Source organism: Pseudogymnoascus verrucosus (genome assembly GCF_001662655.1).
Source record: "Pseudogymnoascus verrucosus strain UAMH 10579 unplaced genomic scaffold scaffold_32, whole genome shotgun sequence".
NCBI lineage: Eukaryota > Fungi > Ascomycota > Leotiomycetes > Thelebolales > Thelebolaceae > Pseudogymnoascus > Pseudogymnoascus verrucosus.
This window is the reverse complement of record NW_017263683.1, coordinates 285,128-310,175: the sequence shown is the minus strand read 5'-3', so window position 1 is coordinate 310,175 and position 25,048 is coordinate 285,128. Positions and strand designations below refer to the sequence as shown.

Sequence of the window (25,048 nt, the reverse complement as noted above, 5' to 3'; positions counted from 1 at the left end):
ATCTCATGGGCTTATGTATTGCAATCTTCCAGGACAAGTTCCCAGAAGATACAGCAGCAGAGGTTGAGCCAGGTATCTCAGCTGAGATATACCGCATTATGCACCATGCTAAATTTAGCATGGCTACGATAACTTTAGGCCGCCTTTGCGGAGCGCTACACGCGCCACCTCTATCACCACCTCTCTGTCACCACCTCTCTGTTGTCACCTACAATTCCCATCACCACCTATGTGTCATGTTTCCGGGCTCGTGAGTTCATATGAATCAATGAGACCTTCGGCTAGGCCCATGATAATGGATCCTAGGGATCCTAGGGCTTAAAGTAGCCAAGCCACTTTGGCTTCATTGTAGTAACAAGCTAGACGACCTCAGGCGCGTCATCTTTTGCTACTGTGCTGCTACGGACGCTCCCTCTGACGAGGAAAACAAAATCTTGGTCGAAGGAAGGAGCAGTTAGTGAAGGAGACGGAGAAGGAAAGGGAAAAGATAGAGAGGGAGTACAAGGAGGAGTAAATGATGAAGAAGGAGAAATGAGAAATTAGAGAGGGGGGGGGGAGGAGGTGAGAGGAGATGTAAGAAACAGAGTGGAAAAGAAAGGAGGGAGATGAGGGAAAGAAGCATGTATTCGGGTTGCGGAATTGGAAAAGACGACCTGGACAAAACGTCACGCCTGTGGGAAAGAAAGCGGGTCGTGACTTCCTTAGGGAAGCATGTAGTTTGGTTGTGGAATGGGAAGGAGCGACTTGGGTAAACAAACATCTACTAACTATGTCGTGACTTCCCTAAGAAGCATATATATAGTCAGGATGAATAATGGAAGGAACGGCTATGTAAACAAACATCCCCTGATAAGTGAGGCGTTTCTTCCCATTCTGTGCTGGCGCGGTCCACGTCGGAATGCACAACTAGAAGGGAGGGTATTGAAGATATCCGCGATGGGGTTGCGGGGTCGGGGAATCGTCTTGTTGATGGCTCGGTGTTGGTTGATGATATCAGATAGGAGAGGGTAAAAGAAGAGAGGGGAGATAAATATAAACAATGAAATAGCAGAAAAGACGAAACAGACGAAAACGACAAAAAACGAAGATATCGCATCGAGTGTGCATCCAGCACTCCCATGAGATGAATTCGTGACGAAACCAGTAAACCCCGCGAAGCTATGCCTTCCATTCGCGGATCCAAACAGAGTAAATGCCTCCGACCCCCTCATCTTCCTCTCCGTCCGAGAAAACGTGCGTCTGAGAAAACGTGTAAACAAACTCCTCGCTGCGGGTAGACGACGTCATATCGACCAACGCGCGTTCCGAATCGTTCACCCGGAGAAGATGCTGATGATAGGGAGGGATATATAAGGGAAGCACTCACTCACTCACTCACCCACTCACCCACCCCGTCTGGTCTAGACGTTCAAACAGTCTGACGTCCAATCCAGCCCTACCAGCCTTACAACAACAACAACAACAACAACAAGTCCAGTCCAGCCAAACGATCCCTGATCACCCGGCTGACTAGCTACAACAACCGCCCAGACCAGATCACCGAGCCCAGCCAGCTTACAGCCAGTCCGGTAACTGTACTACGGGGTGGCCAGCGAAAAGATAAGATGATCTTTGGACCACTCGCTCCACAGGCAATCGAAATCGGACTCGATCCCGCAGGCTTTGGCCTCTTCGGCTGGACTCTTCCCTTGCGGGTGTTCCTGGACTATTAAGTGCACGCACTGTTAGCTGTATCCACAGTGCGTCGCCTCCGTCGCCTCCTAGCTCCCACCGCAATCCCTCAACAGACGTACCTACCCTCAATCCGTCTCACAGACCTCTTCCCCTTTTGTCTCCTCTCTCGCACATTCCTCCCCCATCCGTCAGTCATCCCCAGTCAGCAAATCCCGCGTCCATCCCTTTCTCCTCCCACCGTGCACGATCGACCTCGGCTCCACCCTCCCACCCCCTAAACCAATCTAGCGCGCACATCCTCATTTCCCAAGATGTATGGGATTTATGGGCTCGGAGATGGGGAAGTTGTTTCGTTTTCCGCGCTTGGATGTTGGCCCTGACCCTTGTCGCGCTGGGTTATGGAGTTCGTTTAGAGAGAGGGGCGGTATGAGATGTACGCGTGGGTGAGGGAGGGACGTGCTGGAGATGGGTGTGAGTGAGATGTGAGTGAGATAATGGTTTGACGCGGGAGGGTAGATGGGTGTCTGTGTCTTACCTGGTAGTGGTGGAAGGAAGTGGTGAGTGATAGAGTAGTAGTAGAGTTACTCTTCTCTTCTCGTCTCTTCTGTGGTATCGTACTCCGTGGTATCGTCCTCCTCTTCTTCGATGGTAACTGGTAACCTCAAAATAGCCATCCCCCCCCAGCCCAGGTGATCGATCAGTCGTACCCGTATATGCACGCCCTCCCTTCCTCTCCCTCGTATCCCCGCATGCCGCAGTCACGCCTACGTAAATCTGGATATCAGCATGTGGTATTTCTTCCCTCTTCCTCACCTCGTACATACCATCCCATGCCACCTATACCACCTATACCACCTATACCACCTATACCACCTATACCACCTATACCACCTATACCATCCCATACCATCCCATGCCATCCCATGCCATCATCCCATACCATCCCATACCGTACATATATCACACCTCATGCACACACAAACAATGACGTGGTCCTCACCCTCTCACCGTATATCCCAGTCCGCCTCCCCTTCCGCCCACTCACCACTCCCGGATCATCGTGTCCCCACCACGCCGGCGCTCCTTGGCGGGTAAGGGCGATGCGCGTCGGAGCCAGTGAGGACGCGTGGTTGGGGGAGTGTAGGGGTTGTTATCGGTGGCCACGGACAGGGAAGACGAGAACGGCTGCATGAGGTGCCGGAGCGAGGTGGTTTGGTGGCGCTTTTTGGTCTTTTTTTGCTTTCTTTTCGGCGTCATCGGCGGTGGGTTTGGTGTTTTTCGTGGTGTACGTAGGAGGCGTGGAGAGGAGAGGAGAGGATGGTGTTGTTTTGGTTATGTTCATAGCACAGTACAGGCGTATGGGGAAGATGATGTTTATGGTGGGTTCAGTATAGTTGTGTAAACAGAACCTGCCTGACCGCGATCTTGACCGCGACGACGCTTGGTTAGGGGTCTGTCAGAGCTTGCTGCTTGCTGGAGTACCAAAGGCGATTGTGATCTGGTTATCTGGTTACTCATCTGTTTATGACTCCAGAAAGAAGCTTTTGATCTTTTTTGCTATCCCTGATGAGTCTATCATCACCGTGTTGGCGCTGTCTACCAGGCCGTGTCTAACAAATAATTCCCACAACTGGCCTTTCCCCTGTCCTGGCACTGTCCCAGTTCCAATGTTTTGTACTTTGAGGTACCCGGTACTTTAATTAGTGGTGGAGATGGGTGAAAGTCTATGGATTTTAGTGTGGATTTGGCAGTAAATGAGGGCTAGTATAAAGTCCCCTCTACCACCCCGCTACTTCCACATCTCCCCGTTGGCTGGGAATCCAGTACTCCTTCTCCTCTGTACCCCGTACTCGACTCCCCTTCCTAGCAAATCTTGGAAATCCAGCCAGACAAATCCACAAACCTTCAATTCTTCTCCTCTCCACTCATTCAACTCCTCTCTCTCCTAACCTTCTCCAACGGCCCTCAACCCCCTGCGGCTCGACATACCATCACCGCATCTCACCTCTCCCCTCCTCGAGCTCAATCACCGAGCTACGAGAGCTATCACCGAGCTGCTGTCTCCGAAACAGCTGCCTCACCCATTCCAGTCGACAGGACACAACACGACACAAAGGAACGGCGGCTCCCGCGCCATCCTCCCTCTTTGAGCGTATATGCGCCCATCCTTCACCACGCACCTCCATCTCCCCGTGTCCGCCCAAGCATCAATGCGCCCATAACCGCGTCGCTTCCCCCCCCCCCAATTCCAACAGGTGTCGACGACAAACACAGTAGCGTCACCGAGAGAGAGAGAGAGCGAGAGAGAGAGACGACACAGTCCGGATGGTTGCCCCGAGGTCGCAGTCCGCCATGTCGGCGGCGACGGTAGCATTGGCGTGTCTGGCGCCGCTGGGCGTGCTGATAGCAACACAGGTTCGGCCGGTGCAGGCGTTGACGATAGCGTATTGTGCGGGGATTAATACGGCGTCGAGGGCAGGAAGTATGTTATTTGCCCTACCACCTCGCTCTGTCTGGCGGTCCCTGACTGACTTCCCCCTTCAGACTACAGCACCTACCAGTCCAATGGCCTCTGCCAGACGTTCTGCCAGCAATCGTTTGCCTTCGCCATCGTCCAGGATAACCTCTGCTGGTGCTCCAACTATGCCCCGGGCGCTTCGACGACCTCGAAAGACAAGTGCAACACCCAGTGTCCTGGCTACCCCGACGATTTGTGCGGCGGTACGGACTTGTACGGATATATCAAGCTCGAAAAAGATGTTGTAGGGACAAAGACAACTGATGGGACTGGGGTTACGGCAAGCCCTGCCAAGGTGCGTTTTCTTGCGAGCGAGTTTTGACATCTTTTCGTCGTCCTGTTATGGATCTATCCCCTCGTCCTTTTATGGATTATCTCTTCGTCCTTTTATGGATCTATCCTTTCGTCCTTTTATGGATCTATCCCTTCGTCCTTTTATGGATATCCCCTTCTGTCGTTTCACCCCCTTTCCTCCCCGTTTTCCTAACATACCGTTGTCCCTACCCCTTCCATCGTTGCCCCGCGTTGAGAAAGAGAATATACACGGTCCCCTGTTGGAGCTTAACCTGCTGGCTGTCGGGAACCCGCGCTTCTGTTGCCTCCAGTTTGACATTGGTACAACAGGACTCGGCGACGACTTCTGGCTCATCTACTCACACGGTACTGCATCTCCAATCCATCCGCGCGTGCGCTTTTCCTATCTGGCATCCTCGCCTTTTCATCTTTCCCCTGTCCTTTCTAACTCCCCCTCCTTCTCCCTATCTTCTAACACCCCCTCCCCTCTCCTATCCTCTCCCACCCAACCGCCACCACGGACACAAAGCTAACACACCCCAGAACCCAACAACCACCTCTCCCCCAGACAACGCCAAAGACGACACCTCCTCCTGGACGCCCACCCCCATCACCAGCGTCGAAACCGTCACCGGCCAAGTCCGCGTCGTAACCATCACCCCCACCGCGCCCCCCGGCGCCGACTCCTCCGCGGACAGCGGCAACAAGAAATCCCTCACCGCCGGTGGCGCCGCCGGTCTCGGTATCGGCATCGCTGCCTTCCTCGCCCTCGTCGGCGCACTGATCTTCTTCTTCATGCGCCGCCGCAAGCGTCTCGCCGCTGAGTCTGACGTCGGTCCTGCTCCTCCCACCCCGAACACGGGGTACACACCTCAACGCACTATGAGCGAGAACTCGCGGTACGTGCTCGGCACCGACGGACGACGGGTTGTCGAGGGGTGGGACTCCGGAGCGGGGGATGTGGCGGATACGCCTGTTAGTGCTGGGTCGAGGAGGAGCAGGTTGATGCCTGTTGATCCGAGGTTGGATCCTTTTGCGCCGGTTTATCAGCAGGGTGGCGCGAGTGGGAGTCGGGAGAGCGTGGGGAGTATACAGGATAATTTTGATTATTCGCGGAGAGTGGTGAGGACGGGGCCGCCGATTTTGAGGGCGACGAATCCGGATGCTTGAGTGTGGGGGGGAAAGGGGCGGGTTGATTGTAGATATATGGAAATGGAATGGAAATGGAAAAAGATGGGTGGGAATTGTGGCTATTAAAGGGCTTATTATGGCATTCGCGAGGGTAAAAGCGAGATTTCTTACGAACAACAAACACAACAAACAAATGGATCAGACTGTCACTGAACAGGATGGAACAACTGGAACTGGATGAGAGAGACGGGAAGGGGAGAGGGATGTATGCTATAAATCGAAATGGAAATCAAATCCGAGGTAGAAACGGAGCTTGTGGGAGGGAGGGATGATATGGGAACATGGGATGGGATGGGATGGGTGGGAAATGGTGTAAATACATATGATACGGATGAGAAAGGGGAGGGCGGATAATAGGGATGGGGAGCACTATGATACCCCCCCACCACCGGAGAGGAATGAGTAGAAGTTACTTTTTTGCTTTGATGTTTTTAGAGTTTTTGGTTGTGAGTGTGTGACTGTGTGACTGTGAGTATGTGAGTGAGTGTGTGAGTGGATGGGCGAGTGGGTGGTTGGTGTGGTGACGGAGTGAATGAGTGAGTGAGTGAGTGTGAGTGAGGATTGTTTCAGTGGTGAGTGCTTAATTGGCGGGTGTTTAATCGTAGTGACTGAGAGTGGGTGATCTGAGTGATCTGAGTGATCTGAGTACACCTGTATCACCCACCACTACTTTCCCCCACCAAAGATGTCTCATTCCCACAGCCCCCACGATTACGCAAAACGGCTTTTCTGTCTCTTACCTCTCTCTCTCTCTATCTGCCTACCTGTATGGAGCGAATCAGGGAGGAGGGCGGGTATGAAAGATCTTGATCTGCCTTACTTGCTCGTGTGGGCGCTTGGGTGCTGTTGGAATGTTGGTGGTGTGGTGGTGTTGTGGTGTTGTGGTGTTGTGGGACGGGGAGAGGTGGGGGGGTGTTGCGTATGCTTATTACTGGCCCCCACTCACTCACGTATCTGTTTCTTTGGGATGTGGGATGTGGGAGATTTTGGATTTGAGTTTGCTTAGGGTGGGAATAGGGGAGCTGGTACGGTAGATTATGGTTTTTTGTAGGGGCTTGATGGTGGGTTGTGGTGGGTGTTGGGTATTGGGGGGGGGGTTGGAGTCGGGGAATATAGGATTTTTTTGAAAAAAAAAACAAATGGTGGGTGTCTTTAAAGCTCACGGAGAGGAAGGACGTTAATTTATATAGATAGGTTATTTTTAAGGGGAAGGCCAAAATCCTATTATTTTATTTTGCAATAATTTGAAAAATAATATACTGACTTTTATTTAAAGCTTAGGTATATAAAATGGATGTTCTCAAAACATGGCAAGCACAGTGTCCTTGAGACGGCATTATGTTTCCCAGAACACCAGACGGAGCCGAGAAAAGATCTAGATCTTCATGTGAATTCCTATATGATATTACCTGTGATATAGATGAGTTGTTCCGTGCCACAAGAATTCACTGTATTATAACAGCAGTGACGCTGATAATGTGAATAGAAGTGCGCCTTAAACGAACCCATTATAGACGAGCGGTGAAGCAATGATTCCAAAACAAAATAGTAAGCAACTGAATAATCCAATAAGAAGCTCAAAAACCCTATCCCACAGCCCATAACACGGCGTAATAATCCTATAAACTTCCCACATAAGCACAATATAAATCCTCACCTCACCTCCCCCGTCCACCCCTACCAAGCCCAGCCCAGTCCGCCTAGTCGCCAGCGCCAAACCAACCACACCCTCCCTAAAAATAGCCCCTCGAACGATAATAAGGTACCTAGTACCTCCCTCCACCACCCACCACAACGCATGGACAGAAGTCACGACTACACACCACCACCCAGGAACGAGGCTGTGCGGTGGCAGGGTAGCGTGGCGTGGACGTTGGCGCGGCAGTCTGAAACGGTGTGGTGCTTGGTGCTTTGAGATCAGATATATGCGCGTGGAGGATCAGCGCTGGTGCTGACAGATTGGCAAAATTCTAATTCCCTTTCACTTCACGACTTCACATACGATCTGTCAATTACATCTACATCTACCCTACGCTGCGAACAATCCACCACCACGCGCGACGACGAGGGACGACCATAGGACGAGGGACAGACAGGCACGCGCCCAGCAAGCACGACGGTTAGATTAGGCGGCCCGGTCGGAACGCGGGTGCAGCACGACGGTGGCGCTAGAGACGGATATTGGACCCTGAGGTTTGAGGAGGACGCGGTGCGCCCGGGGCGATAACGAGGCACAAGTGGTGTTCCTGTCTGTTTGGGTGTGGGGAGAGCGTATATAGCCAGGAACGCGACCCGGCTTTGCCGTTTCTGCGACAACGATTGCTTGTTAATACGGGTCTTGACCGACGATTACGACGGCGCTAATACGATAATACGATATTCTGCGACTCTGCAACTCGATTCGAGACTATACGATACGGTAGACGAGGGGATTTGATTGAGAAAGAGAAGAGAAGAGCAACTGAATTGACGAAGGTGGGGGGTTTAAAAACATACAAGAAGGACCTTATAAGAGCGGACGCGCCTGGACGTACGAGCGCTGAGCCGCGGGGCTGGGAAGGACAATGGTGAACTTTACGTGTAATGCGACGATGGAGGATTTGCGGAGTGAGTCCTAGGTCCACATATGCATGAAAGCAGGTCTAACAGATGCGTAGTAACGGGCGAGCTGCCGATAGCGGGGAGTTTGAATTTCCATCAATTGGGACTGATAATCTGCGGTGGATGCACGATTGTGGCGATTCTGATCTCGGCATACTCGATTTGGATGCATGCGCTGAATTATACCAAGCCGAGGGAGCAGAGACAGTGCGTTTCCCCATTTACTCCCCCTTACGTGGTGAGAAGGAGACAGCCGACTAACACTTACCAGCATAATCCGCATCCTCCTAATGATCCCCATCTACGCCGTTGCGCGATTCCTCTCGTTCTGGTTCTACTACCATAACGTCTACTTCAGCGTCATATCCGATTGCTATGAGGCCTTCGCGATCGCCTCCTTCTTCGCGCTGCTGTGCCACTACACCTCCCCCACGCTACACAGCCAGAAAGACTACTTTCGCGCCATGCACCCCATCAAGCCGTGGGTGCTGCCTGTCAACTGGTTCGCCAAGTGCTGTGGTGGGGAGAGGGGCATCTGGCGGACGCCGAGGAGCGGGTTGACGTGGTTTAATGTGGTGTGGGCAGGTATCTACCAATACTGCTTCGTGAGAGTCGCGATGACGATCACGGCGGTGGTGACGCAGTATTTTGATGTGTACTGCGAAGGGAGCAATATGCCGTGGTTCGCGCATATTTGGGTAAGTCGTCAGTCTCTCTTTCTACTGTATACCCCACTAACACTTCGCAGGCCCTGGTAATCAACGCCGTCGCCGTAACGATAGCCATGTACCTCCTAATCCAATTCTACATCCAACTACGCGTCGACCTCGCCGAGCACTCCCCCTTCCTCAAAGTCCTCGCCATCAAACTCGTCATCTTCCTCTCCTTCTGGCAAACCTTCATCATCTCCATCCTCACCTCCTCCACCTTCTCCATCCTGGAAGCCAACTCCTACCTCGCCTTCCCCGACCTCTACGTCGGCATCCCCTCCCTCCTCATCTGCGTCGAAATGGCCCTCTTCGCCATCTTCCACATCTTCGCCTACCCGCACGGGCCCTACAAGCTCGGCGCCCACCACTCCGGCGAGCCAGGCGCCTCTAAATACCCCACCGGCGACCCCGACGACCTCGGACCCAACCAAGGCGGCTTCCTCGGCGCCCGCGCACTCCTAGACGCGCTCAACCCCTGGGACATCGTCAAGGCTTTCGGGCGCGGCATTCGCTGGATGTTCGTCGGCGCGCGCCGTCGCAAGCAGGATGCGAGTTACACGCGCGACGCCCGCGATGCGCTAGCGCTGCAGGCGCATGCTGCGGAGGTGGAGGTGGGGAGGAGCGATGAGGACACGGTGTACCGGCCTAAGATGAAGCTGCCGATCGCGGAGGAGTTTAGTAGGCGGAAGTTCAGCCCCGCGGAGTATGATGGGGAGGAGAACGCGGGGCTGATCTCGCATGCGGCTGCGAATCCGGTGGATGCGCCGGAGGCGGGGAGGGAGTCGCCGAGCGGGCCCGGGAGTCTGTATAGGCCGAAGGAGCAGCGGTATGATGGTGGTGGTGTGGGACAGGAGTACGGGGGGCGGGCGATGGGACAGGGGTTGGGGGAACGGTATGATAATGATAATGCGCCGGCGCCGATGTTTGGGGGGTTGATCTCGACTACGAATATCCATCCTGCGCTGCGAGAGACGCCGGGGTTGGCGATGAGCCATGATGGGGGGGTGGAGGCGAGGGCGTGGGATGATCATCCTGGGGTGGAGAGGCAGGTGGAGGCGAGGAGGGTGAGGGTTGTGGGGAGTGTGGAGGCGTTGGGGGATAGGGGGGCGACGAGGAGTTTGCATGGGGAGTTGACGAGGAGTTTGCATGGGGAGTTGGATAAGCGATGAGGGGTGGGGAGGTGAGTGAGAGCCGGGATTGGAGGTACGTATGCAGTTGCAGGACAAATGCATGGACATAGTCCTACGCACCACCGCACACCGCGCAACTCATCTACGACCACAAACCACCCATCATCGCGCAATGCGCAACTGGACAGCCACCGCCCCGCTACCACCCCCTCCGCCACTCCGCCCATAATGAGACCTCGACATAAACGGCTAAGAACGGGCGTGCTAGAAAGGAAAGGATGGGAGTTACGGGGCGGTTGGGATTTGGATTGGGGGGTAATGACGGGTAAATAGAGGAAAGGGATATAAGGAAGGCGAAGGGGGAAGTAAATGGCGTGTGTACGAGTTGTGTATCTGTATGTATGTAGTGTCGTTTGATACCCAACGCGTGGAAATGGAAATATCTCAACATCAACGACCCCTTTCCCCAGTGTATTGAACCCATGAGTTGGGCTCGGTCAGAACTTTCACCGAGGCAGCGACTATTTAATAGTCCCGAAAATGCCAAATTAGAACTATGAACTATACAAGGTATTGACAATATAACACAGACGGGGGGGTTGTGGTGGTGACAAGAGGCCGCTTGGTACAGAGTTGGCGGTATTGCTTTCGAACTGGAGAGGGTTAAGTCGACTGAGGTCCCCGCTAGATCTTCCTCTATGTTGGGTTCCTTGACCGATAATTACCATGCTACGTTTATATCGCAATTAATATGATTTCATGATGGGCGCGGGTTTTGGATACTTGGAGTATCATCCGTGGATTTCTTGCAGTCGGGCGGTCGTTCTTGCCGTTCTTGCCATTCTTACCGTCCATCGTCCTTGCCGTTCCTGTCGTTGTTACCGTCGCCAGTCGTTCTTGCCGTCATAAGCCGTCCCTGCCATCGTCAGTCGTCCCTGCCATCGTCAGTCGCTCCTGGCGTCTCCCCACGTGCCCGAGCTTTAGCATGGAATCTCTATCGTCTGGTAGTTGAAACTTCTTTGTAGGATTAATTATGCTATGGGAGGCTAATTCTATGCTCACTATCGGCCATAGTAAATGGTATAGTGCAATTAAATCCCAAACGATGCATAGTTACCCCTGTACATAGATAGGGGTAAGTAAAAGGCACTCTTTTGCCAGATCAGGACACGACCCAATATGGTCATTGTCCTTCCCTGCTCTGAATGCCCTGTCCATAAATACTGTGACGTGGTATATACCTGTAGGATCGTGTCTGGCGGCGAGGTGAGTTTCTCCTGCCAAAAGCTGCAGCTGCGATTTCTGCAACTCCATCTTCCTGCACTTTTACTTCCACTTAAGTGGCGGGAGTCTGCTATCTGTTCTTCGTATAATTTCACATATCGAGGCCCCTTAGTGATTGATATTGAGCGTATGTGCACTCCCGGACTATATAGCCCTGCTCCATCGTTGTTACTGCTGGTCATACTTGCCCTTGGTCGTTCTTGCTTTACTCACACACTAACTACACTTTAATCGAATATCAGTTGAGATAAATAGCTTAGTTTATGCTATTTGGATCACGAATATGGTGCTGAGACGCCTGGGAGCACTTGGCCCTATTACCAAGTCCCTAGCCTCTCTAAGTTACGGGGAAAAGAAATCCTCAGGTGTTACTGATCTTAAATAATTTATGAATTTAGCGAGGAGAATGCGTTAGCAGAGCTGGGGCGGATATATATTCTCTCCAAACGCCACAAAAGCGTTGTATTCTGAATTAGGACCTTTGTGTCCTGATTTGCGGGTATTGGTAGTTGGTATGGGCTTCACCCAGGTTCCAATTACAATCAGGTATCTCATACAACCGTTAAGGAAGGCACCTGGCATGAAATAATTTACGTGTTATATCTAAAAGCTGAAAGTTCTTGCTGCCATTCTGGCTGTCATTCCTGCTGTCAATCTGGCTGTCGTTCTCGTTGTCGTTCCTACTGTCGTTCCTACTGTCGTTCTCCCCGTCGGCCATTCTTGTTGTCAGTCGTTCATACTATAGTCTGCACTTCCGACTCGACCCTGTTACGGCTTGTCTTCAGCCTTGCCATGTGTCGCTCGAATATGCGTATATCCCTGCTGATTTCTGCACAGTGATTTTACCCACGTTATAAGGATGTATAAAAGGTGAGACCATCTTAACGGCTTTTCGTCGCAGTCAACCAATAGTGCCATTGGCCTGAAGGGGGGTATAGGGCCAGCACACTTTCCAATGCGATCTCCCTAGTGTCTCACATTTCGAAGCTGAGTTGTAAGACAGTCTTAACAGCTAGTATTATGATTAACAAATGGCAACCCTTGAAAACAAGCAACAGCTACGAGGGTCATGCAATGAAGTTAGCAGTCTCTCGCATTCTTGACGGAGATATTTAGCAGAGTGCCAAAAGGTGCGCATGTGATCGATCAACGTAGCTCAGAAGCCGGGTCAGCTTACACAGATCTGAGACCTGTGAAACCCATAATCAAGGCTGGCGCTGCGATATTGGGCGTAACTAATGGCGCTGATGCTTATGAGGACCGCGAGATGTTGACGTGCCTTCTGATATGCGCTCACTTGTTTAGCTGCGCTCAGGGTTGCGCAACGGTTTTACCCAAAGGCACTAGTAGAACAGAAAGGAGATGGCTAGAGGAGTATGCGCTGAAATCATAGACAGTCTTTAGTTCTTCCTAAGCTGAGTATGCACTGTAACGCTCGCTTTGATAAATAAAGTAAGGATTGTTGGTATTTTAGACATAAGGTGCTATAGTATGAGCTGAAATCACAGACTGTCTTAGTTCTCTCCTATGCTGGCTATGTACCGTAGTTACATGTAGGTTACTCTTGACTAGGCTGGCTAATCACTTCTCGCCACATATGTGAATAGACAGACATTCGGACAGAAATACAAAATTGGGGTTAATCACTGTGTTTAGGATATTGCAGCATATTTGTTGAAGCCGCTAAAAGTATCTTAGCACTTTTGTCGGAAAGGATGAGGGTAACGGTTTGCAATAACCAAGGCACATTTGTAACGATATAAATCGCTCGCGAAAATACATAAATCATAGCCTACTCCCACCATCTCTCTCTCACTTTTTCAAGCCTTTCTCAATAGTTGCTATACTTGCTCCTATCTATCTAAACATTTACTTCAATTTGATTATCCTAACGGGACCCTGCCATTCACGATGGTTGCTACACTCAGCATTCTCTCTATCGCTCTCGCGTCTGCCTCACTATTCTCTGACTTTGGTTATGCCCAGGTAATCACTTTTTCTCCCCACTCCTTTGCTCCTTGCTAAGACTATTTATACGGAACAGCAACCAAAAGTGAGAATTATATTTTCGGGTGGTGAAATTGCAGAATTCGGGCCAAGAGGTCAATGCGTTCGTCGATTGTATGGTAGACCCCTACTCTAGTTTATCAGAAGCGGCACACGTTTGTAGCGCCCCAACTGTTTCCAGCGATTATACTTATTCGATTCCTGGGTTACTAGGTCACAGCATATCACCAGCTTGGATATAGCACAACATATTAGCTGCAGCATCTACAGGTTCGTCTCTTGCATGCTTTCTGAGTGCTATCTACCACTAGACTCTAACTTATAATTACTAGCAACTACGACTGTTCTGGAGCTCAGATCGCAGAGACAGTCACAGGACAATCCGACTATCCCTATGCCTCGAGGTCAAAATACGCTGCCTCCCTTGGTCTTGCGTCCGTTAGCTGTGTCCAACTTAACTAGTTAAAATTCCAGTCAACCTATAGGTCAATGCACGTGCTTTGGTAACACTTCAGGGTCTTACTTCGTTGCAGAGAATATCGGAGTGTGATAGCATTACACCACCAGTTATAGTCAATACACTGAATCTCTTTCAAAAAGCTGGGGAACGTGGTCCAGTTGCTTCGATGCGATAGGTAGTGGCTGGCCAAATAATAAATGCTAGCAAAGACCAACCGTTTGCACTTATACACACCGTCGTTCGCTTGACGCCCGCGCCTCTGTAGCCCCGCGGATCGTCCTTACTTACAAGGACTTTCACAATGCCAAGCATGCATAACATGACTCCCGTTCTCGTCCATATTATAGACATTTTCCGACAGAATAAGTTGGATCCCAGATCAGGTGATATAATATCCAAACGCTGGTGTGAGCTATCCTGATAATAAAGGACGTAAAAGACCAACTGATCATTCGGGCTGCAAGACGTAGTATCTCTCACAAACTTTGCGAGTCACATAATTACACAATAATAGTTGGGTAGATAAGCCACAATAAGACAAAAGTCCTTATACTTTATCCTTGTAATCATCAGCCATCTCAGGCGCAAGGCCATTCGCAACAACCTTCGGCCCAACATAGTTCTTCTGCCCAATAAACCACCAAATTCCCACAAATACTGACAGCCCACCAGTGACGAGGCTTGCATAGTTCATCCCCTCGGCATCGACAGGCATGGTGTAAGGAAAGCAATAAATAACCATAAAGACAGCCATGTAAACACAAGCAATAATGTTGACGGCAAAGCCGATCCAGCCTTTCATCCAAAACGCACCAGGCTTAATATTCGATCTTTTGGACAAAAGATGTGGAATCAGCGCAGCAAGGAATGAGGCGGTCGACAAGATAACAAACGCGCCTATGAAAGCATTAAATGCCGCCGTGGAAGCGACATAGATCCCGCCCATAACGCAAGACACAACGCCGCAGACCAGCGTCGCGACAAAGGGATTCTTGAATTTAGGGCTAATGGCACCGACAGAGTTTCTACCGGGCGCGGCACCATCACGAGCCAGAGTCCAAAGCATGCGACCCGCAGTCGTGTAGCAGCCAATGCTAGCAGCGACGATAGGTAGTAATATGACAATGACGAGACCGACCGCCCCGCTGCGGGAGCCAGTGGCTTGATGGTAAATGTTGCCAAGGGGGAAGACGGAGTTGGATTTGAAAAGTCCTTCGAGGTCGTTGATGGAGTAGAAAATGGTGATCATGAAGATCATACCTGTGATGAATCCCGTTACGATCTGAGCAAGGATCGCTTTTGGGATATTTGAGCTTGGTCTGTAAATTCTATTAGTATCATAGCCCATATTGCGGACCGGATGCATACCTTGGGATCTCTTCAGCTAAGTGAGTAAGACAGTCAGGCGTGCCGACGGAAAAGGCACCATTCAGCATACCCGTGAGGAAAACCAGGCCATTATTAGAGTACCCGGTTTCATTAGACCAATCTTTCCAGACAAATGAATTTGATGCGTGTCCTTTACCGTTGTGGAATGGCATGATGGCGCAAACGAGGACAGTGACGACGACCCCTGCGAGCATGAAGAACGAGCCAACTCTGTTGATAGTAGAGAGAGCGCGGTTGCAGAACAAGACAATACAACAGCAAAACCAGGTCATGATTTGGTAGACAATGAAGACCTGCCAGCGTTTAACTTCCATCTCTGGGTGGTAAAGCTGATAGCAGTAGAGAACTCCATTGCCAATGATGGCAGCGTTGGCTGATGCCCCGAAGATCCAGGCGAGTAGGTTCCACCACCCAGCAAACCAGCCACAAACTCGACCAGCTCGTGGTCCAGCTGCGACGGTGGCCCAGTGGTACACTAGACAAATGTTTAGTTAAAAAGTTGTCTAGAATGGACAATAGGGCGTAAGTACCTCCACCAGATGCTGGTATAGCAGACGCCAGTTCAGCAATCGACGCTCCAACAAACCAGTAGCATATAGAAACAACGATACTACCCCTTGTTAGCAATCACTCACGAAGGTCTAGGTTTACAAAACGCTTACAACTCATAAATAACACCAGGGGGGCCACCATTGTAGATTGCAACGACCTATTTTCTCTTGTTAGTAACTTGAGTTGCCCACGTGTGGTATTGGTTCGGAATACTGACGATTGCACCACCAATTGCCGTCCAGGTATTGCCAGTTACAATACCCGTGGCACAGATACTCCACAGCCCAAATTGTCGATCCAGCTCTTGAACATGGCCTGAGATGTTCGTGGTGACAACATCGCTACTGCCATTCTTCTCCGAGTTCTCGAAAGTGCCGCTTTCAGGGGCTTCAATGGACTTGGAAGATGAGGTTTGGGTCTCCGCCATGATGTCCAAATAACTGTGAGAGTATATTTAAGGGAATAGATATAATTATTTATAGGTAGAAATCACAGCTGTGCTACACCAGGTATTTATCAGAAGTTGAGAGTGTCTGAGAATTGGGTTTAACCTCAAATCTCCTATCAGAGATAGATGAAATGGGGAAACTCAAACAATGGGGAAATTGACAGACACATATAGATAAGACTATAATCAAGTTACGATAAGTCGATGTAACCCGAACAGCTCTGTTCTTAGTGACTTATATCGATTTACCGTGGATATCTGCTAATTGGGAATTGGCTTGTTAGATATGGTATTTGGCCAGCCGGTTTGCTTTCATTTGATTTGATGTGGGTTTTCGCTGGCCCACAAGTGGCTCGCTGACTCCTGCCTCCGATAATTCAACGGGCTGCACCTGACCCCACAGCCCTCCACCCCCCACATTTTATCTCCTTTATGGTAGACTAAGCTTATAATTCAAGTTACTCCTCAATCGAACCAGATCTGGTCCAATCACTGTTGGCACTGGCCTCGCTGACAACTGCCTCAATTTTACTCTCGCTGACTGCTGCTTCATGTCCTGTAAAAGCAATATTGATGACATCGCCCCAACTGTTTTTTCGAAGCTCGTCAATTATGAGTAAAAATATCCATATTTCGCGGTATTTCGCGGTGACTAGACCAAAGTTGAGGGTTATATAATCCAACTCAATCTTTACTCTTCAATTCTCCGTACTCTGTTTCCTCAAAACTCTTTTCCTAACCAAATTTATGCCGGAATTGCAGAATTTATTAATCCGTCATGGTGGAGATAACCTCAATTGACTTGCTCCGAGGATGGCCATCTGCGGATCTGCTCCCTACGTCTATCCTTGAGGAGGCATCGAAGCGTGTGCTCAATGACCCTGCCCTTTCAACACCATCACTATCATACGGCGATGAGCCTGGCTACGAACCACTCCGAGAATCCATTGCAACCTGGCTGTTGCAGCAATACAACACGCCATGGACTGTGCCAGAACGAATATGCATCTCGGGGGGTGCGAGTCAAAACCTCGCTTGTATCCTGCAAGTCTTCACCGATCCAACATACACTAGAAATGTGTATCTCGTGGCACCGACGTATCACCTTGTATGTAGAATCTTCGAAGATAACGGTTTTGTCGGGCGTCTGAGAGCGATTCCAGAAGATGACGATGGAGTCGATATAGCTTATCTCGAGGCGAGTCTGGTGAAACATGAGATGGTGAGTAATGGAAGTGACCAGAAGGTGAGTTTTTTTTCTGGGTAACCGCTTGTTATACATGATTTTTTATCTGATTATATTCCTAGGCGACGAAACGACCGCAAGTAGCGCAAAAGCATTACAAGAATATTATATACACAGTCCCGACGTTCTCCAACCCATCAGGCAGGACCACAAGCCTGGACCGTCGTCAACAACTCGTCAGACTCGCCAGAAAGTACGACGCTCTCATAATCGCCGATGACATCTATGACTTTATCCAATGGAATTCCACAGACACAAATCCGCCACCGCCGCTTATTCCTCGTATCGTGGATATTGACCATGTCTTGGACGGCGGACCAACAACGCCATTCGGGAATGCCATCAGCAACGCCTCTTTCTCCAAGATTCTCGCTCCAGGTTTGCGCACGGGTTGGACAGAGGCCACTCCGACCTTCATCCGCGGACTATCGCAGTGCGGATCTTCAGTCAGTGGGGGCGCGCCCAGCCAGTTCGTCGCATCGGTGATAGCCCAGACTCTCAGAAATGGCACTCTTCAAGATCATATCGAAAAGGTTCTCATCCCTTCCTATAAGCGACGATATCAAGCTACGCTTTGTGCGTTAGAAAGATACCTGCTTCCTCTAGGGGTGGTCCTTGAAGGGAAGACGAAAGGGCCAATGCAAGGTGGCTATTTTGTCTACTTTCTCCTCCCACCTTGTATCCTGGCAAAAGAATTCGTCCTCAGAGCCTCGCATGATGAGGCCGTCCTGATCGCAGATGGGAACATGTTCGAGGTCCATGGTGATGAAGATGCTGTTCCAGCACGACATGGGGTCCGCATTTGCTTTGCGTGGGAGCAAGAAGATTTTCTCGCGGAGGGGTTGAGGAGATTAGGAAAAGTGCTAGCGAGCATGCTCGAGCCGGAGCCAAGTGTTGTTAATGGCCGCAGTGCAATTAACGGAATATCCATAGAATCTTAAAAGCCATCCTTCAGACCGCCAGAATCTTCGTCCCTGTGCATCTTAAGACAGGCATCCACGCAGGAACTTCCTTCAGACCCCCATCTCTCATAGCCCACGCTTGTTTCACCACAGTCCACAACTTAGAAATATTCCCAATTTGGTACTTACGCATCCCCTCCCACCACTCATACCATATATCTCGAGCGCCGGGCTCAGCCTCGCAGGATGCAATGAAACCAGGCCACATAATGCTCGCAGTCAGGTCAAGATTTCTTCCTTGCTGTGCTCGAGCAGCTTCAATTTCCATTAGGTACTCGGCAGCACGCTGAACATATAGCGCCATCTCCGAGTCCGTGCAAGGCAAAACTCGTGTATGAAAGTATATTTGCAAGCTCTGGGCGAACGCGAGAATGTGAATCTTTCCAAGAGACACGTTGCAGTTGGCGGCAGGGAGAGAGGATAGGTTTTCCTGGTCAAGTGACCATGACGAGATGGTCTTGGAAAATCCGTGACAAGCTGAAAGAAGGGTGGGATGAATTGGAAGGTTTTGCGAGATAAAGTGGGAGATATTCTGCGAAAGTATGGTGACTTGGTGTAGATAATTAGCAAGAGTAGCTGTTATGCCGTATGTGACCTCTAAGTCGCAGCCATCGGTGAACATATCGCTTCCGGAGATTGGAAACCCATTTCTCGTCGACCATGGAATTGGTTGGAGGTCGACGGTTGTGGTATCTGAGAGGACCGTGAGAAAAGATGAGATAGTGACCAAACGTCCATCAAGTTCGATTGATTGGTCACGCATCTGCTTGCAAATCCGATTCACACCGCTAAGATGGACTTGGTACTCACTCATACTGCCTTCCATGATATCCGCAGTAATTAAGGTGAGAATAGCTGATATTGCAGACTCGTACATTTGAGGTACTCCAGACCTGCACACATCTTTTTTGCTATGGTCTAGTTCAGGTAGCTCTTCTAGTGCCATTTGAAGCCAATCGAATGCTTTCAGCCTTAGAGTTCTTGCCACTTCATCAAAAATTCTGGCTTTGTTCGTTGCTCGCAAATTAAATGCCGATGTGGCCATGAGAGAAAAGAATATGGCGACTGTACCTGATCCTTTTTGCGTAGGGCCACCCCTCAATGTTGCAGAACCAAGTAATGCATTTGGGACATACAGTGAACTGTATGTGTTCTGAGAATGAGGTATCGGTTGAAGAAGAGTAGCAACGTTGCGGACGTAATTCTCCATCAATTGACCTTCAAGAATACTTTGACGATATCCTTTGTCAAGCCCGAAGGACATCGAAGAGCAAATGGAACCCACAAGAGAATGGTTGGTCGAGGAACTGCTCATGTCATAGGAGCCATGCCGATAGATCATGGAGTCGCTTTTATCAGGAGAAGTGTTATTACTTCTAGGAATCTGCTCAACGGACTCTGTCGGTCGCTGTTGGTCATGCACGGAAGTACCTGAAACCGAGAACACTCCAAATGGTCCACTCGAGGATGGTTCGCCATCGATACCGCCACAACCGGCATTCTCTAGATCCGCCAATTGTTCATCAATCACACGATCTGGGAAAGACCACAGCGTATGCGCTGAAATAAGTCAGCACGTGACCCATTAATCACGGCGGACAAAGATGGGAGCACCATACGTTCTAGGCATCTAGCCTGCCTCTTTATTGCAGACGGCAATGTCGATGCATCGGCATCAGTGATCCAATATAATTGAACATCGTAGCCATCACAGTGTAGGCCAGCCCTGGTACACCGGGTACACGTTTGGCGACCTCCGTCGCATTTAACTTTGCGCCTCCGGCAGGTCCAGCAACTACTAGATCAGGAATTGGTCACTAATTAATGGAGAGTAGACGTACCCAGTAAAAGTCTTCGTCTTTGGTTTTGTCTCTCTGATTCTCTTTCTCGTCGACATAATCTACAGTATTGGAAGAGACCAGTTGGCAACCATCAGGTTGTTGGAAAGAACGACTATCCCCGCAGTTCGGAGCAACATATACTGTATGGGGCGGGCTACCATTAGGGGTTATCGGGAATCCCAACTTAGGGTGGTTGGGGACGCGCTTTATCAGCTATTACGTTACCCCATCCGCCCGAGGCTAGGCTATTTTGTGATGCCGATAACCTTAACACCTCTCTCGAAAATCTGACCTGTTGTGGGTGTGATGCTTGCTATGATCTACATGTCCAAGTACATCAGCTTGGGGCGACACGTTGCGATTGTTCCAAAAGCTCTTGGGCAGTCAGCCAGCCTCTTGCGTCGCGTTTAATCACCATGAGCAGAAACTCTTTATCCTCATCACCAATTTCTCAGGTGGCTGTGAGATGGAAAGGCAGTTTCAGGGTGCTAGTTGGACTCCCACATGGAGTTTGGAATGGCAAGACGGATGAAGAATTCGCCATTATTATTAATGTACTTTCATATTCCATCCTACAGAATATTACAAACACCAAGACGTAAAGGAATTCAGACAACTTTCAATGCATATTACTCGTGTCATTCTTGATTGTTGCGATAGTTCTGACACTGACACTATTGACTCGATCCACGTCCGATCCCACAAGGAGATCATCATCGCCACCCGTCGGCTGGTTACGTTTTCTACCACGAGTGGTAGTCTGGCTGGCAGCGCCTGTTGATACGGATTCAGATTCGGATTCCCTATGGCGCTACCATCTTTTAACCCTTTATAGCGATGCGCCCATGTAACACTGCTTCATAAACTAATAGGATGCACAGAGGTTTCTTGTGTGAGGGCTCACTTCTCAGAGGAGGTAGGGGACCAGACACAAAAGGTTTCAACTATGTTATAGTATATACTTATATAGTGGCGTCGTGCCAAAGGGGACCGACTGCGAGGAACTGTAGGAACCGCAACAGATTTAACAGTTCTTACAGTTCCATCCCACCTGGTTCACAACACGCATCTAGTAATGCATCCACGATTACGTATGGGATCCGTTCATCCAGGAGCACCCCTGCTTTCGGGCGGCTTGATCCCCAGCTGCCCGCTCTCCTGCTGTTATCTTTATTCATGTCTCAAGAAGGAATTCATACAGCCTCTTAAAGACATGGAATACATAGTTATAAAGACGTTCCTACAAATTACTAGAGCGAGACCCCTTGCCTGTCTAACCTGCAATAAATAGCCGACGCGAAATTGCCGAATAGTCCTATCCCAGGTTGTCGAGGGTTAAGCGGTGGCAGCAACTTAATTTCAATGTACAATAAACTCGATACCTAAAGAAACATCCTTCCCAATAATAGAGCTCAATAGCGAATATCAAACAAACGCTCACTCTAATCTAAATGCCAGGGTCCCGTATCCTAGCTGGTCATAACCCCCAGAGTTGGGTCCATAGTTGCCACCACCCCCTTCGGCACCACCGCTCTCGGAATTGACCAAATCCCTCATCTGTCCCGTGTACTTAGAATCCAACCCTTTGAGATCGTGATAGTGTGCATAAATAAGCTCCCAAGCTGGTCGAATTGTTCCTCTCGAGGCGTTTGAAATGACGGATTGAGTGACATCACTGTTGGTGTAGGACGTGTACGGAACATCTTCCCCAAGATTGTATTTTGCGGTATACTCACTTCCGGCAAGTATTTTGTTTGACTCATACCCAAAGAGGTCATCTCCTTGGTTATACGCCATTTGTGCAAGTGGCCCAAGTAGAGCAAAATCCAAGGTAGCGTGGCCTTGATCCCGTCCAGACTCCTGGCATTGACCTAGGACCACGCCATCTACTGTGTAGAGCTTCCAGACTGTGAGGTCTATCCTTCCGTTGCCAAGTCCGCTCTTGAAGTAAGTGATTGCTTCCTCGTACATGGTAGTGTTGTCGTTAAATATGCCAATGGCGAGCATAGATGCCATATTGCAGAGATCCCAGTTCGCCCAGTAGTGGTCCAATTCCGCATCGTTATGGCGTACAAGAAAATCGTGGTTGATGGAGAAGAAGACATCGTGAAGCATAGTTTTGAATCGTGTTTGGTCTGCCGCTGCCCAGCCGCTGTAGCTCCGAATAATTTCAGCAGCATTTGCAAATTGGTAGCCATAAATGCCAGCTGCAAGTGCTGCATCGGATGTCCCTCTGATTGCCGTAAGTGTTGACGACCAGCCGTTTAATATTTTAACTGCTGCATCAGCAAACGAATCATCTCCCGAGATCTTCCAGCGCAAGCCAAGAGCATAGGCGGCGTGAACATCGTTATAAAGCTTTGAGTAGTTTTCAGGATGTGTGCCATCATATCCGCGGTACACAATGGCTTGTGGGCTCGGGGCGTAGGTGTTGGAGGAGTGGGAATTGGCTGTCAAGGTATTCCAGCCAGTTATCCACGGAGCAGCATCTGCATCAACTTTTGCCTTCATTCGCATAAAGTCGGCGTCAGTATGAAGCATCCCGGGGTGTACCAAGGCAAACGCGCCATTTCCTAGCAGGAAAGACAGAGTGATGATAGACTTGTAAAGCATCTTGATTGCATGAGAATGGGTGAGCTGTTTGTGCATTTTCAAATTAAGAATAGAGAGAGGCAGCTTATTATATCCTTTTCTAGTCCCCCCAGCGTTTGGTTATATTACATTCTCCGGGGTTTCTATCGGACTGTAAAAAACTTTGGTTATGGTTGTAATATTGCAGTAACAAAAAAAAGGGTAGAAACTGCAAGGTTATTCCACCAAACAACCATAAGAGGAACGTTTTCAAGGAGCATACACATTGAAGATGAGCGAGTATTAACCGGCGCAAGGGAGATGATACGCGCGAGTACATGGTTGCTTCTAAAACATTGGAATAAATTAATAGCAAGTGTTGATCTCTACTCGAGTGGGCGTAACTGCAATCTAAATAGCGCAAATGATTTCTCACATCACAAGCTCCGGCTCCCAAGATTCTTTGGATTGCCTGGTGCATTGGTGGCGATCAGTGACCTTATTCTCGGCCTTCTGTACTGTGCAAGACAAAAGCTGGGGTAGCGGGGATGCGGGGATGCGGGGTTAAACTTCGGCTGCAAACTCTCCGCCGGGCATCACTGGCAGCATTGCTCCGATGCCCGTTGGATATTTAGTGTTGGAATCCTAGAGCAGCTAACAAAAGTGCCGAAAAGCGATCTTCCTGGAAACGACAGCCACCCATCAGCCAACTGTATGGTGGAAATTATGCGTACCGGGGGGTACCCGCTTACATTATTTTTTTGCCTAATATCTTTTGAGAGTAACGGGGGATGTACGGGGCCGAAGAAACGGTCGCAAATCTCTTGGCATTCAGTACCTCTCATATCTGGAGATGATTTACTAACGATCATGCAACTCAATTTCGAGTTAATAATTAGGATGACCGCTTTATTTTAATATTAAAGTCATTTTCTTTAATAATTTTTACTCTCTTGTCATGCATTACTGTAATTAAAAATCCTATAACCTCTAGGTTTAGCTCCTTCCTAGATAGAGAAAACAAATGCTAATTCTCTACTAGTTAGAATCCTAATCCTAGCATTCTTTGGGTTTATAACGAGTATTTTATTATAACGTCCTCTTTTAAGTACTTTCCTAGCGTTCTAATATATAAATGTAAAGATTTAGCAAACTAGGAGCTATACTCTTACACCTTAACAACCCCTAATGATGTTTAGCTCTATAGTATCCTAATAGGAGCTAGTAAGCCTCTAACAAACTATTTTATAGCCTAAAGCTTATAGAGTAATAGGTGTGTAGGCACCTAGCCTTAGCTACTTTAAAGACTAATTTTATCTTACATTAATAACATAATAGACATATAACCTAACTATAAGAGCATAGCCCTAAGTCTATTTCACCTTATTAAATGATTTAATTAGCAGGTAACTAGGGGTTCTCTCACCTAATGCAGGGCTTGGTTGTCTAGGTACAAGATGCGAATGATGAGCTATCAAAACCGCCATTACATTACGAAACACATGTTAGCTATATAGATGCACCTTGTAGATAATGCAGGTCTTAGAGGCAAGGCCTACGAAGAACGAGCAAGATAAGGCGGTAGGCCGCAAGGCCCGCGCTCCGCTTGATGAGTGAGAAATGGCGGTAGTTGATCGAGAGGACTTAGGGTGAGTTTGAGGTGGAAACGGCATCGGGCTTATATATTCGAGGTCACGCTAGCGTAGGCGGGTACGATGCGCTCAAACAGCGTGGGCGCTATTGCGGCCACGTAGGCATAGCGGCGCTTTCCCTGCTGAAGACCCCTCAATATCCAAATCCAGAATCGCAGACATGTATATAGCTATAGTAAATGTAGGAGGACTAGATATAATCATAGGGGGATTAGGCAAATGTGAATATGGTTTAGATGAATTAGCGCTGCATAATATAATACAGTGCATAAATGGATAAGAGGTTGCTTAATGGACAGAATAAGCACTCAATTCCACCGTACTCTCGATACCAAGAACTGTAGAATAAGGCGGTCCATAGCCTTGGCTAAGTTAGAATACTACAGGAGAGGGTATGGTAGGGCAGGCTCAGGACTCGGGCAGGCTACAGTAGCTAACCCTCACATACCGTCGTATGTGCAATGTAACAGAGCCTTGGCTGAACAGGGCAGTGGGAAGTCACTTTATGGATAACTACG

At 49.4% G+C, this 25,048-nt stretch overlaps 4 protein-coding genes across 4 annotated transcripts; 2 read left to right on the top strand and 2 right to left on the bottom strand.

Moving 5' to 3' along the window:
• Positions 1-3,351: 3,351 nt before the first annotated feature.
• VE01_07651 (uncharacterized protein) lies at positions 3,352-5,939 on the top strand. The gene is made up of 3 exons (XM_018277084.2): positions 3,352-4,156; positions 4,219-4,487; positions 5,030-5,939. Exons 1-3 carry the CDS (start codon positions 4,000-4,002, stop codon positions 5,654-5,656), a joined length of 1,053 nt encoding a protein of 350 aa, XP_018128945.2. The 5' UTR covers positions 3,352-3,999; the 3' UTR covers positions 5,657-5,939.
• Positions 5,940-14,416: 8,477 nt separating this feature from the next.
• VE01_07650 (uncharacterized protein) lies at positions 14,417-16,333 on the bottom strand (the record flags this gene model as incomplete). The annotated part of the gene is made up of 5 exons (XM_018277083.2): positions 16,028-16,333; positions 15,921-15,967; positions 15,789-15,868; positions 15,238-15,733; positions 14,417-15,188 (listed from the first exon to the last, which is right to left on the bottom strand). Exons 1-5 carry the CDS (start codon positions 16,235-16,237, stop codon positions 14,417-14,419), a joined length of 1,605 nt encoding a protein of 534 aa, XP_018128899.1. The 5' UTR covers positions 16,238-16,333.
• Positions 16,334-16,656: 323 nt separating this feature from the next.
• On the top strand, positions 16,657-18,445 carry VE01_07649 (uncharacterized protein; the record flags this gene model as incomplete). The annotated part of the gene is made up of 2 exons (XM_018277082.2): positions 16,657-17,504; positions 17,567-18,445. The coding sequence occupies exons 1-2, from the start codon at positions 17,037-17,039 to the stop codon at positions 18,443-18,445; spliced, it is 1,347 nt and encodes a 448-aa protein (XP_018128949.1). The 5' UTR covers positions 16,657-17,036.
• A 3,299-nt stretch (positions 18,446-21,744) lies between these two features.
• VE01_07648 (uncharacterized protein) lies at positions 21,745-22,920 on the bottom strand (the record flags this gene model as incomplete). The annotated part of the gene is made up of 1 exon (XM_018277081.1): positions 21,745-22,920. One exon carries the CDS (start codon positions 22,918-22,920, stop codon positions 21,745-21,747), a length of 1,176 nt encoding a protein of 391 aa, XP_018128995.1.
• Positions 22,921-25,048: the final 2,128 nt, after the last annotated feature.

Excerpts from the sequence above, each read along its gene's own strand:
- VE01_07651 (XM_018277084.2), top strand. The coding sequence starts at position 4,000 with ATGGTTGCCCCGAGGTCGCAGTCCGCCATGTCGGCGGCGACGGTAGCA. Across the intron at positions 4,157-4,218 it reads TACGGCGTCGAGGGCAGGAA|ACTACAGCACCTACCAGTCC; the intron begins GTATGTTATTTG and ends TTCCCCCTTCAG. Across the intron at positions 4,488-5,029 it reads TTACGGCAAGCCCTGCCAAG|AACCCAACAACCACCTCTCC; the intron begins GTGCGTTTTCTT and ends AACACACCCCAG.